This window comes from Caloenas nicobarica, chromosome 1, assembly GCF_036013445.1.
Source record: "Caloenas nicobarica isolate bCalNic1 chromosome 1, bCalNic1.hap1, whole genome shotgun sequence".
Taxonomy (NCBI): domain Eukaryota; kingdom Metazoa; phylum Chordata; class Aves; order Columbiformes; family Columbidae; genus Caloenas; species Caloenas nicobarica.
The window spans coordinates 151716010-151730718 of NC_088245.1; the positions used below are offsets into that span (position 1 = coordinate 151716010).

The following is a 14709-nucleotide window of genomic DNA, read 5'->3' on the forward strand; positions in this document are numbered from 1 at the left end:
AGCTGAACTGAGTTGCTGAGATATCACATCAGTGACAAAACCATACAAAAATTGAGGAGGGGAGGAGAGTTGTGCATCCAGGATGGGGTAAAAGCATAGAGGGAAGGAAGAGTGTGACCACTTCTTTTGGTAGCAAGAAGCTCTTAGATTACCACAGTTTTATTGCTTGATAGCACTTTTAATGTGACAGGTTGATAAATGAGAAGTGAAATTTAATGTATGGACATGCAAACTGATGCATCCATGGAAGGCAACCCTCCCTATGTGTATCCACTGGTAAAAAAGCAACTCTACTCAGGGAAGAGGTCTCAGACCTTTTGTTCATAGCTCTTTGAAAACAGCAGGCCAGGAAGTAAAAAGGAATCCACACAATGTTTGGCAATAGTAAGAAAAAGATAAGAGATAAAAGCAAGATGGTGATGCTGGAAACCCACATCTTGAATATTGCATGCAGTTTTGTCCGCTTTGTCTGAAAAGAAGCATAAATAGAAAAGATACAGAGAAAGATAAAAACAAAGATTGGGAATGGCTCTCGCATGCGGGGCACAGGCTGCAATCCAGCAGCACCCTATGGACTCACTGCTGCAATCCCACTTGCCAATTTATGCTTCTTTGCCCTGTCACTGAGCTGGTTCAGCACAGTAACCTGATAGAAAGCACACACACACAATAAAAGAAGCAAAGAGTTTCCTGCTGGGTGAGTGAGCTGAAATGGCAGACACACACAGAGGGACACATGATGGAAGGAGGAATGTGGTAGCCAGTCCTAGGAAACCTCTGCCTGCAGCTAGAGCTTCACGAGCCATTTTGGCCAACCCTGCTGCTGCCATTAGCAGGCCTGCGCTCCCTTCACTTGCAGCTACTTGCTGCTACCCTTGAAAGCCCATAGTGAACCCTCCCCATAGTGCCTTGTCTGATGGGATCATGGATGGAAGGAAGAGCACACCTGGGAATCCCTTCCTCTTCTCCATAACTCAGTATCTTCGACTTCAAAGTTGCGAGGCCTATTTACTCTTTTTAGGACATCCTAGTTTCAACCTTTTGGTGTTTCTGCAGCTGTACGACAATTCGGTGGGGGAATTGACCTGAATTAAAATTAATATTTTTTGTTGGGTTACTCTGATGAGGTTCGTTGCATGCCAGCACATGAGGTGGACGTGACCAAAGGACAGGAAAAAGCGATGGGAACTGGTGGGACGGCTTCTTTGAGCAATGCCAAGGCATTTGAAACAAATAATAGAGCAAAGCTCCATAGTTTAGGAAAAGGGATGGTTCTGAAAGGATATGAGAGAGGTCTATAAAATGACACGGGGAAAACAAATAGAGCATGATAATTCACTGTTTCTTAGAAGACAGAAATTCAAGGTACTCTATAAAATTATTAAGTACAGGATTTAAAACTGGTGGGAAAAAGCTCCTGTCTAGCCTTTGTACACATTTAGGACCTTGCTGCCACTCCTGGAAGTCAGGAGTACAAACAGATAAAAAAGGTATTTGACAAATTAATGGAGAAGAGGTACATTTGTGGCTGTTAGCATGATGGTAGACACACGGGTTTTTACCTTAAGCTCTCTCCCTCTGCACTTCAGAAGCTAAAAACAAAAAGAAAAGACCACTCTATGGTGGTTTACATGTTTTTGTATCTCTTACCTATATGTCTTCTATTGGCCATAGTCACGCAGAAGACACCAACTTAGGGATGGTTGCTTTGAACCAGTAGGCTGGCTTTTTTATTTCCATGCATTTTACTTCAGCTATACGTAACATAAATACATTGTTTACATTAGTTACATCATATTTGCGGGAATTTATTGGGGAGACACAGAGTTTTTTTTAGATATACCTAAATACTAAAATTACATTGGACAAGTTCTTTTTTCACACAAGCTATGCCATTAGCGGTACGTTGAAGAATGTATAGATTCGGTGTTACACGAGTTATCTGCTGCATTTGCATGTCTGTAGGGCAGATAAGAGGGGTAGCATCAAAGTGGTGGCAATGGGCAGTCTACGTGCAGCTCAGAGCTCCCACCCTACAGCTCTGGGTTACAGTTAACAGGGTTTCTGACATTGGGCATGTCCTGTGTAACTACAGATGGACAAGGGACAGTAAAGGATGGCTTGCAACGTATTAGTATAAACCACATCCATCTCTTTGCTGAGGAGTTTATCCTAAAACACCGGTATAAGCTGAAAATTTAGTTGTGAAGAAAATATAGAATCATAGGATAGTTGGGGTTGGAAGGCACCTTCAAAGGTCATCTAGTCCACCCCCCTGCAATGAGCAGGGACATCTGCAACTAGATCAGGTTGCTCAGAGCCCCGTCCAGCCTGGCCTGGAATGTCTCCAGGGATGGGGCATCCACCACCTCTCTGGGGAACCTGGGCCAGTGTTTCACCACCCTCAGTGTAAAAAATCTCTTCCTTATATATATCGGGGATGGGAGAAGACAAGTTTCTAATTTAAGGCAAGACTGGGCTGCCTTTGGTGCCAGCTTCTCCCTCTCTATCGCCGAGCCCCACAGCTCTTAAGGCGATGTGCCCGCCAGCCCAGCCCAGCCGGAGGTGAGGGAACTGCCTTCCCATCAGCTCCCCGGGCCCTGCTGTCCGCCCATCATCAGCCCGACTCCCCGTAAACCCTCCCCCGCGGCTCGGCGCGGCCTTTCCCAAGCGAAGCGGGCAGGTACGCGGGGCCGGGCCGCTGCCCCGCCGCCGAGGTGTGTCCCTCTGCGGCGGCTCGGCCGTGACTTGGCGAGCGATTGGGTAGGACGGGCGAGCGGCTCCCCGGCTCCCCCGCTGGGCTCCCCGCCGCCGCGCTCCCGCAGTAGCAGCGCGCTCCCCGCCCGCGCCGCCGCCCGCCCCGCTCCGCCAGCGCCCGGCCCGGCCGCAGCCGCCGCCGCCGCATCATGCCGCATCCCGCGGCGCCCCTCGGGGCCGCCCTGCTGCTCGTCCTGCTAGCGGCGGACTCCTGGCAGAGTGAGTACTGCGGGGTGGGGAGTGGGGGGGGGGGGGGGTCCGTCCCTCCCGCACACGCCGCCGAGCATCCCCCACCGCCCCGCGTCTGCGTGCGTGTGAGTGCGGGGTGCGGAGCTGCGTGAGCTGGGGTGGGCAGCGGGGATGCGCAGCTTCACGGCTGCGGTGGGGAGGGCGGCGGCGGTTGCAGCGGGGGATGCCGGTGCGGCGGCGGCGGCGGCGGGGTCACCGCTGCGAGGGGCCGCGCCGAGGCCGCCGCGACCCGGGCAGGGAGGGCGCCTGGGCACCCCCGGCGGGGCGGTCGGTGTCCCCCGGCGGGGCGGCTTGGTGTGCGGGGCGGCCAGGAGGGCTCAGCTGTTCACCACTGCCTCCTCTTCCTCCTCCTCCTCCCCGCCACCCGCGGCGATCGGCGGCTCAGCCGTGCTGCTGCCCGCCCCGCAGGCTGCCCAGTTCCTTCGGCAGAGGCAGCGGCGAGCATACCAGATTTTCGAGGAGACCAAGCAAGGGCACCTGGAGAGGGAGTGTGTGGAGGAGCACTGCAGCAAGGAGGAGGCCCGGGAGGTGTTCGAGAACGACCCCGAGACGGTAAGGGCACAGAGCTGCCACACAGATCCGGGTGGGTTGTCTGGCTTGGCTCTCCGGCCCTCTCTCCATCCATCTGGGGCTCGGCACCAGCCGCCCACACCGCTGGGGAAGCCGTTGGGAGGAGGAGGAGGAGGAACCAGAACCATGAGGTGAATGACTTGAAGCCGCACGGCGCAGGTAGAACTCAGCCTGCACAGGGGGCTGTGTCGGTGCTGAGCAGTCAGAAAGGCCTCGGGGAGGATGGTCTGGGTGGCTGCTGTCCCTGCAGAGTGGAAGGGCCCCGTTCACCCGTGGTGTGAATCCATGTAGCAACACCGGTGTGGCATAATGCTGTGCCTTCTCTGTCTGGACACTTTACCATCCCTCTTCCCTTCACCCTCCCATCCCAGCTGTATTTAAAATCCCCATAATGTTGTGGCACATCTCAAATAGGGGTTTCTCGGAAGAAGTGTGTCACAAAAACACACTTTAATCCTTTTGGGCCATATTCAGCTTGGTTAGCATTTTGGGATTGGTAGCTTCAGGACCTGTCACTACGGCAGCAGGAGAGCACACGTATGGGAAGGTGGTACCACTGCACTTCTAACACCAAGTGTGGATTCACACCGCCAGAGCCTGCGCGCTGTGTGCAGAGGAGGCTTTTCCAGTCTTCTCAAGGCTGACTGTCACTTCAGTCTTCTCACTTTGGACAGCACGTGAATGCAGTTGTGTTGCTTTACTAAGCTTGGCTTACCCTTCCAATTACTTTGCACCTCCTCTCTGTGTTGTTTTGGATAGGCCGTTCTCATTGCAGAGATGAGAATGCCATATCTGGCATTCATTTAGTGGATTTTCTCAGTGTTCAAACTGAAGCATAATATTACACAGCGTGTTCCTGTTAATCATGTGGTGCTCTAGGCAGAAGATAGGACAGAGAGTATATATGTGTGTGTGTGTGTATGTGTGTACACAGAGCCACACACACCACAGGCAAGGGAGGGACTCCCATCTGACAAGATGTTGTATGTTTCAGTCAGACAAGTCTTGACATGTGTGCTTCATTAGCAGGCTCAGCACTTGATGTACAGTGCGGTAGCTTGTTGTCACAAGGCAGTAGTAAGTATGGCAAAAACATTGTAATACTGGCTTTTCTTTCTGACAATCTTTAATTTAGAGCTTAAGATCGAGTGCTTGCCCAGGCAGTGTTTAACGGTACACCTCTTATGTGTACCTGTAATCCCATCTGCTTGCAGCAGTGTTTGCTTCTCTTCTGTAAAACTGAGCTAATACAGAATATGGATAATTGTAAAGTGCTGAAAGTGGCTGGCACAATTATTTCCCTCTTCACATTGAGTTACAATACTGTAAGTGCTGTATAAATATTCCCTATATAGCAGCGAATGCAGGAAAAATATCCCAAATGGGATTTCGTAGCATTCTGGAAAAAAGGTGATCTAAGGTCACCAGTTTGGCTAACAGGTTTCTGTCCAAGAAAGTACCCAAAGGTGATGCATTGATAGATCAGTTTAGAGTGTGGTAGACTGTGTAAATGTGCCAGGAGTTTTTACGATATTTGGCACTTATTTTGTATATTGAAAAAAATATACAGTTCTACCATAATGAAAAAAGTGAAATCATTTTGGTTTAAGATCTTTTCATGTGTAATATGAATTCTATAAGATCCAGTCATTCAATTTGAGTGTGTTTTGCGGGACAACACGAACTTTCTGTCATTGAAAAGGATTTTGACTTTTTTGGTGCATTTCCTTCATTACTTCTGCTAGGTCTCTAGTTCTGAAAACCTCTAAAGAAATATCACTAAGGCTACATGCGCTTATTTTACATGCATTTCTACACTGAAGTACTGTAATTTATAATACTTTTAGGTCTGCAGTGACATAAGATCCTACCTTTTCTGAGACACAGACCTCCCAAGAGCTGTGAACTTGCTTGTTACGTGCAGTATGTCCTGCTCCTTGCTGTTACTTTGCTCCAGTATGACTGGGAAGCAAGTGTGCCACCCCCTATCAGGGTGATCTGTGGCCCTTCCTACCCATTTTGCAATCAATATGTGACATGGAGGCAGCAGCTTCTGTTCAGTAACAGTATTCTAATGCATGGTGGCAGAGGTCATGTATATAGGCTGTTATCACTCTATACATTAGAAGCCTTCAGTGCTTTGTAAGGCATAGGTGACTACTCTTCTGGCAGTATCTGTGAATTTGATGGGCAGAGTATTTTCCTCATCTGCATTTTTATTTGGCTTGATCTTTTCACATCTCCTTAATACACACCTGAGGTAATGGAAGCGTTTCATGCTGTCATTTCACTCGTGCTGCCTTGTACGTCCTGTCCTGGTGACTGACAGAAGAAGGAAGCTAGCTGAGACAGACTGGACTCAGGAAAGACGAAAACTGTTGATAAACAACAGCCTGGCAGTTTGAGGAAATCCAGTAACTCCAGTTACGCGTCAGCATATTGTCAGGCTGCAGCTGATCCGTGCTGGTAAAGTGAGGACTTTTTATTGACCGGGGAAACGTACGGGTTGCTGTTGACAGCTCATGATTCCTTGCAGTTTAGGAAGGCTGAAATTTTTGCCTGTCTGCTTAATCTGGTCACAGAGATCAACTAATTAGGTCATAGCAGAAAGAAGAAGCTGCAGCACTTTTTGCCCTGTGCTGAGTCCTATGGCTAACCTCGTAGTAGGCAAGCCGTGGGGAACACACCAGTGCGCTGCTGATCTGTGCTGTTGCGTCTCCCAGGTCTTATGCTTTAAAGCACCAGATGAGCACAAATGTAGGCATTTGGCTGTTTACAGTCCCATGGGAGCAATGGTCTTGCAGGCTTGAAAACTGAAGGTTAGTTCAAGATTAGTTAATAGCTTGCTGCTTCTCTCCAATCTCAAGAAAAGCTTGCGATGTGAGCGCAAATGCGTTGTCTCTCTTCCCTTTCGTCTCCATCAGATGGTTTAATGAAATGTATGAGTCTTCCTTACAAATCTTGCCATTCCTAACTCTCCTGTGGTTGTGTGAATAGAATTTCAAGGCCTAGTTTCCAGACCTGTGACTTAAAGATGTGATACGAAATTGTGTTAACTGATTCATTCAATCAGACAGCTCCAGAAGTTCAGGTAAGATGAAGCAAGGCTGTAGTGTAGCTTATGTGGTACTTCCCAGGTAGAAACATAGCTTGATCCAGCCAGTTATAACATCTAGCCAAGAATAGCATTTTACAGAAAGATACCTACTGAAGCAATGGAAAGCACAGAAAAAAGGGTGGTCTAGTATAGGTTAATGACATTTTGTTCCTGTTTACTGGACAGGTCAGTAAATAGGAGTGAAATGTCATTTACCTATACCAGAGCACCCTTTTTTCTGTGCTTTCCATTGCTTCAGTGATCAGCTTTCTAAAGCAACATCTGGAAGCCGTCAGCAGAAGATACACGCTTTCTGAAACCTGAATGTGGGTGTTGCCACATGTGTGATTACTTATATCAACTGCTAAGAATAGTGGATTAGGTGGGGCTAAATAGCCATTCATTTGCAGCCCAGTGCAGCTTTTGTCTTTTATGTTACGGAAAATATAAATATCAGATCGCACAGACTGGAGGAAGGAAGATCAATTGAAACATTTTTAGATTGTTTTGGGTTTTTTTTAGGAGGAAGAACGAAACTCAGTCTGTGCCATTTGCATGACTATACATGGTAAAAACAAGTGTGAGCCTAGGTTAATGAGCCCTGCAGGCTCTCTTTTTCATTAAGCTGATTATAACATCCTTAGATATTACTGCAGAATTCTGGGATGGTTTCTGTTTTATAATTTCATTTATGCTAGAGGTACCAAACAGAAAAATGGAAAGATAATATGGTGGGAAAAAATAAGGATGGAAGCCACGTTCATGGGAGGTATGAGGACTGTTTCTAAATGTGATCTATTAAAAAGATATGCTAGATGTGATAGATGAGATGAAGTTGCAAAATATCTTGGATATAGAGATAAGAATGTTATCTTATTTCAAATGTTGATGAGGCCTTATGAAAAGCAGTACTGCAGAAATATTTGACCTCGGTATGCAGTCAAGGTATTAGAGCTTGTTAACCAACTGATAAACTGCTCTGGAATTCGGTTGACCTGTTCTAAAAATGTGGTCATCCAAGAATGTAAAACAAAGGGCAGAAGGGAGTGTAGCTGCTGGTGTTCTTGGAGACGTTAGATTTCACTAAAGAATAAATACAGAAAAAAAAAAAAGTGTCCCTGTGCATGGAGTTTCTTTGTTTTGAAAGGCTTGGCAGAGGGACGGTGTTTGAATGCAGCCTCTTATAACTTGGTACCATAGTATATCAGTACAGCATCTGTCACGACACCTCTTACTTGCTGTTTTTGCTATTGAAGAATTACTGGTCTTCTTGCAGGTTACCATTGAAACTGTCATGCTGAATACTTTGAAAGGAGTTAGGCCCACCAGAAACACCGACACAGGCCAGCTTGGCCATCGGTGTTTACTTTTTATGGATTTGTCCCTCAATAGAGTACCTTGGAAAGCCAGCTGGTTTTCATATGCGTGCGGAACGAACATCAGATTCACAGGCAGGCACATGAAAAGTTCTGCTTTTTGAGGGACCTGCAGCCAAACTGCTATTAAAGTCTGTGGCTGGTCAGCTACACAAAACACTGGCAGAGAATCACAGGGGAACTGAGGCTGAAGGGGTCTGGAGAGGTCTCTAGTCCACTCATCTAGTCCAGTCTCCCACTCATGGTAATGGCAGCAGTGAGACCAGAACAGGCTTATCGTGGCTTTTTGCAGTCATGTCTTGAAAATTACCGATCCTAGCAAAACATCAAGCAATGTCAGCATCCTTTCTGCTAATCTGGGTTTATCAAGAAGCTGAAATGCAAGTGAAGCGATATATAGGGTGTGATTATGGTCAGTTTGGTTGTGTTTTATAGTGTTGCTGGCTCGTTGGTTTCGTTTATTTCTTCCATTACCTGACATGGTCACGATAAGAGATGAACTGCGTGCAGGGACTAGACTCATCCAAATTTTATTCTGATCTTTTAGGAGGAGTGCTTGGCAGACAATATTTAGGTCTTCTAAGAATAGCAAGGTAGATACACATTTGTAAATACTAATCAGAAAAGTATGAAGGCATGTGAGGGGGGGAGAGGAGAAGAGTTACTGGGAGAGTTAAGCAGTGTAAAATTTCTTTGAGTAATTTAATGAATGTTGCATAGTCTAGACATGAAAAATACTGATATCATCTTTAAATACAGATGTCATCATCCTGGTATAGAATATTCCTTTCTAGATCCAGACACAACTCTGTTTTTATTTGCTCTGAAAATTCTTCTGAATATACCAATTTGTTGTGGCATTTTGGCAGTGTGGAGGAAGGGTGAGATTTATAGCTGGTGTAGATTTCTGTATCTCTTCTTGTTGGTGCGGAATTCATCCAAGAGAGGGAAAGAGTTACTGGAGAACACTGTGCTGATGATTCAACCTTGGACTCAGTATATCAAAGAATGGATTCCCAGGTACAGTGGTACCTGCTTAATAGATTTTGAGAAAGGAGATACAGGGAGATTTAGACTTTTGCCCAGGAATGGCTTGAAGGGAGAGAAGAAGGAAGTAGAAAAGTTTGAGTGCCCAGATACATGCCACAATGGCATCCCAGCTCTCTCCTGGGATGAGATCTGGGTGTCCACCAGGTGTTCTCCCTTCCCTCTCTTTCTTCTCCCTGTACTTTCTTTATAAAGTAAACCCAGGATGGGAGAGAGTCGTACCAAACTCCAGTGGGTCTAACTGATCTGGAAGGCAAGCAGATTGGGACTGTGGAGCAGGATGCATCTGTCTACTTGGTGGTACAGACACAGCATGTGTGGTGGTGGAGTTCAGTAGCAGGAGGGTGACAAAAATACTCTTGCCTGCCTTAGAAGGCAGGTCATGCATTTATTAGTTAAATGCTGCTTTATAAAAAGTTATTGAGAAGGGTGAGCAAAGTTTGCTGTTGGTGGAAGCAGACACAGCTCCATCAACTCTGCTGGACTCATGCCTACCTGATCTTGATCTGTTTCCACTTATGTGAGTTCAGTTCAGAAATTCAGAACAGACCTGGAAATAATGAAACAGCACATTGTGAAAGTTCTACATGTTAAACCTCCTGTGCAGCAGGAGGGAAGGAACGTGAGAAAATGAAAGTGGCAAATATTACAGTGAGGGGCTGTTTGAAGATAGGATGGAAAAGGAATGGTAAACTGAAGCAGGGGGATTATACAGGTTTGGGTCAGGAAGGAAGATAATGGAAAAAAGCAGGTAAAGTTATTAAGTCAGTTTTTTAGAGGAATACAGTAGGTTTTAATAAATGTGTGAGAGGGAGAAAAAAGCCAGTTGAATATGAAGAAAACTGTTCTGTGGCTAAGGGGTCGTTGAATTTTCTTTTTAAATTAGAGAAAAAGAGGAGCGGCCTACTGGGAATTAATACAGAGTTTGTTAGTACAGCTGCAGGAGAATCAGGTAAGAGAAACATTGAATCTGTATTAATTGGCAGTTGTGGTTCATGTGTGCTCCAAACTCTAAGTGAACTTAATGAATTACAAGCAATTACTTTCCAGTAAGCATGAAGAAGAATAATGGAATCAGCATCAGTGATTTAGAAGAAACCAAGAATGGACATGGCACGGGAGCTGCAGACAGCATGACTGCTCTGGAGACTGTGGGACACAGAGCTGGGATATGAAGAGCGGAAAACTTTGGGGCAGGACAGTTACTAAAGAAGCAGCGAAAATGTTCATTATCTCATACTTCAGTCCCCAGTGAAGTAATTCAGCAAGTGCTAAATGACTAAAATCGTGGCAATTTGGAAACAGAACCAGTGGAAAGGCGAGGAAAGGATTCTTCCCATTTATTTCTCCTCTCACATTATAGTCTTTTCAGGCTTTGGTTTTGTGTTTGAGGGCTCAGCTGATCTAGTTGGAATAAGCAATCCCTTTGCCTATTCTGTTCATGCTGTGCCTGCATGGCAATTTGTGCAATGGCATGGACTGATTTAAGGAACTGATCTAAAGAAAAGTAGTCCGGAGAAAAAAATGATCATTTTGCAGCTGGATCAGTTAGTTCCCTGGTCCTGTTCTCCACGCAGCTTCACCAAGGGTTGCACCAACACATTGCAAATGATAGCATAGGTTTAGGATGGGAAGGCCAGGTGCAAGGAGAGAAGCAGAAAGGGTCATCACAGCTCATGCTGTCAAAGAAGGGGATGAATAACCAAGCCTTGGAGAATCTGATTAAAGTTTTTCAGCAGGTCTCCCTTCTGTATCTGTTCCTTCATCACTGTTTTGTTATGACCTGCTGTTCTAGGGGCTCTCCACATGTGCACATGTCTGTGGGGAAGTTTCTTGATTTATTATTTTGGGTTTTCTTCCTGTTGCTTTGAGCATCAGCAGTGGTACCCAGAGGAAGAACAAAGGTGGAAAGTAAGTAGGATATCCTGGAAGGGGGGAAAGTGCTGGTGTTGTATTCACTCTGCCACACCTGCCAGGACAGAAATGTGCTTCAATGAAGAGGTAAAAGGAGAATGGGTCATGCTTGCACTGTGCAAAATCACGTGCATCTGGAGAGCTACCACATTTGGCCGACTCACAGAACAGGGAGTCCTAGTTCAATTCCAGAAAACATTTAGGACAGGAACAAAAAAGCAAAAGTTACTTAGTTATTAAAATAATGAACAGGGAAGTATGAGATGAGATTCTGTCACAAGGGCCTGGTGTTTTCTCAGATGTCACTTCCCTGTCACTTCCCTGTTCCTCGCTGTCCCCTCTGGGGCCAAATCCAGCAATGCATTAAAGTGGCTTTTACTGTGAGTTGCAACCTCTGCGGGTAAGCAAAATCCTAAGAAACAATATCATTAGATTACAGAAAGGGGAATAATACAGTATTTCTTCATTTCAATGGATAAAATGTTAGAGCTTATAAGAGATATCACAGACATTTAAATCATGTTGGATGGGATATATAATCTCTTCTATTTTAAATACATCTTAAATAATTGCAAAGTAATGATGCAATAGGATATTGAAGGGAGATACTTTTTACTTATGCTAGGTGTTTGTCAGATCCTCATTTGTTTAATTTGACTGGAGTTTCTAAGTGAGTGCTAGTTTAAGCACTTGTACAAATATTGTAACTGCTGCAACAAGCAGGGGTTCAAACAAGCAGCACAGACTGCAGATCTGTTATAGAACTGGGATCCTCTTTTCAAATTGCACATTAACACAGCTGGAGGGAAAGTAGCCTTTCAGTCCTGAAGCAGTGGAAGACCCCTGAAGCCATTTGTGACTGGATTGCATTAAGAATAACTTCTAGCCTCTAGCACATGCAACCAGCTCACTGGAATCACTCTACAAATTATTTCTGTTGGAACATTTGACCCTTGGCACCAGTTACATCCATTTCACACCACTACTGACCAATCTAACCCTGCCTCAGGCCACGTATAGAAATCATGTCTCTGTGCCCCCTACATCTTCACAAATGTACAGTATCTATTTTGCTTGATTGTGACATACAGGAACTTTTTTTTCTTCTTTCATTACTTTTTTTTTTTCCTCCTGTAATTGTGCATTCTAATCATTGGCAGTTTTTATCTCGTTGCAGAGCAACGTCTTTTGCTGAAGTGGCAGCTCAGTATACTGTTGGGAAATAGTCCTGCCTCTCAGAAGAGGCTGAGGGAAGCTACAACAATAGATGGTTTTTATTTCCAGTTTTCAGGATTCTGCCGAGATGCCTAGTCTCTGTGAAACAGCTGATGCTAGGGAGGGTGGTCTTGAATGCTTCTTGTTTGGAAAGATGAACAACTCAGTGGAAGGGGCAGTCATAGTCTTTGTGCAGCAGAGTAGCTGGACGGTGAAATGGACAGTCTGCAAATGGAGGCAAAATCTAAAAGCTACCCTAAGCAACAGTAGCTCTGGTGGTAGGAGATGAGGCTTCAAGGCTGCTTTTGGATTGTAACATGACCTGCTTGCTTCTCTAAAGCCTCGCTTGCCAAATTGTGGACGGAAGTTCCCTTTGCCCCTTGCATGTAGAATGCACATTGCCCCAAAGCAAAATAGCAACCGAACCTGGCTGAGTGTAGTCTTCCTCACGAAGAGAAGGAAAGCTTGTTCAAGCAACATAGCACTGATTTGAGTGTCAATCTACAAGTATAAGTTCTATATGTTTAAAATTATAAATTGTAGGACTGTTTAATTACCTCGTATGAGAGGAAGGCTTAATCATTCAGCATGGCATTTGCTATGCATCAAAAGCCTCGGGCTGAGTTAAAAAAAATGCAGAGAGCTCCTGAGCACTAATGAGATTTGCATTCTGAGGTTATAACAGTGAAACAATTGTTGGTTTAAAAGGAAACCCAAGTAAGTTAAATCGTGGTTGGTGGCGGCCATTTCTTTGCAAGGACAGTGCATGTCTGCAGTGTGGAAACATGAAGTGCATTTATAAACAAGGAGGTCAGGCCATGCCCAAGACAAACATTCAGTCCTGAAGGAAAGAGGAAAAGGGAGAGCTATTATATGGAAATAAAAAAGGGGCATAATGTGGGAGTCGTCACTGCTGGCTAAGAGGTACCTAGGTGACTAAGAAGTGCTTTTTAGAAATTACCATTGCTAATACAAGTCTGTGAGATCCTCCAGTGTTAGCAGTGCTGCAGTCACAGAATCGCAGAATCAGAGGGTGGCTGAGGTTGGAGGGCATCTCTGGAGATCATCTGGTCCAACCCCTGCTCAGGCAGGGCCACCAAGAGCCAGTTGCGCAGGAACATGAGCAGTCCTTCTGTAGACTGCATCTTTTATCTGCTGCCACTGTGGCTCAAACACGATTTTGATTAGATTCAGTGCCGATTTGGCTTACCTGACCTAGTACTCAAGTAAAACAAACAGAAGCAGTTGGCAGGCCCTTTTGGCTGAGGTTTCCGGTGTTGCCAATTACTTTAAGCAACAGTGAGAACATTTTCCTGGTGGTGACAGGGTCATTGTTATGTTTTCAGTAGGGCTATTTTTACACAGTGACTCATGTTAACGCCTGTTCTGATTTGGTGTTCTTCCATCTTCTCTGAAAATGCAGCGGGACTAATGCATACCCAGTAAAACTTGACTAACTTCTGGATTTTACCACTAAGGGAGAGTTTGGCCATGGAGTTGAAAATAGATGATGACCCCAGTCACATTGTAGGTTTCTTTTGGCAGGGAAGCTGACATAGGTAGTTCTGCCCCTTCAACTCCGCAGCCCTGCTATGAATTCTTACATTCATGTTGCTGTTTTTTCCACACAGGGTATTCTGGGGGTAGCTCCACGGAAACTTAACTATTTTACTGCAACCATTCACATTTGGAAGAAAAAACAAATACAAAAATGAACAACCTACAGGTTTATTTGTGGGAGGAGCATTGTTTGGGTTGGCTTTTTTTGAGGACACTTTTAAATTCATGCTCTCTTTTCCTTTTAGATAGCCATACTAAGTGTTGTAGTGGCTGTGGCATAGGGGTAGGAATAAGCTCTGCATGTAGGTGGGAAACAAGTGTTTGGTGGCACTCTACCCTGAAATAAAAGCACGCACTCTTAGGTCTTGCACCACTGTTGTGGAAACCAAGAATTGTGTTTAATGCATCAAAAGACTTGCTTCTAACATGTACTTGTGTTCATGTGAAAGGGGTGAGGGCTGTAGAGCTTAAATCTTTTTTGCTAATGCACAGCTCTATGTCCTGGACAGCAAGGAAAAGGTATCTTGAACTTGAGCTGAAGTAAGCAAGCCAGGACCTGCCTGGAGGGACTGGCCTCATGCCATAGTTTCCACTTCACTGAAAGGGTGGAGACTTGTAGATGTGAGGCACTTCTCAGTCTCTCCTATTTCTCCCTCTTTACCTGAGATCTCTGCTGAGCTGTACTCCTGGTGGCACAGGACATGTGGTGTGTAACTCATCCTACATGTCGGTCTGTAGGCTGCAGGTGTCCTGGTGCCAGGCCCCGGACTATTGAGGCTTCTGGCATCCCAGTTGTACTGGTTGGTACGTGGGAACCAGACAGACAGAAAGTGTTGGGTCACAAGAAGGAGAGGTGGAAATCAATAAGGTTTTCTTGGTGGGAATAGACACAGAGGTTGGAATTGTTGAAACTACATTTGTGAA

The 14709-nt window shown here is 45.4% G+C and overlaps 1 protein-coding gene across 1 annotated transcript in view; it reads left to right on the top strand.

The window, feature by feature from the left end:
- Positions 1-2881: 2881 nt before the first annotated feature.
- Positions 2882-14709, top strand: part of GAS6 (growth arrest specific 6) — a 42367-nt gene continuing 30539 nt past the window's right edge. Inside the window, exons 1-2 of the mRNA XM_065658256.1 lie at positions 2882-2976; positions 3392-3558. Of these exons, the coding sequence (XP_065514328.1) occupies positions 2907-2976; positions 3392-3558 (237 nt within the window). The 5' untranslated portion in view covers positions 2882-2906. The remainder of the gene's footprint in view (positions 2977-3391; positions 3559-14709) is intronic.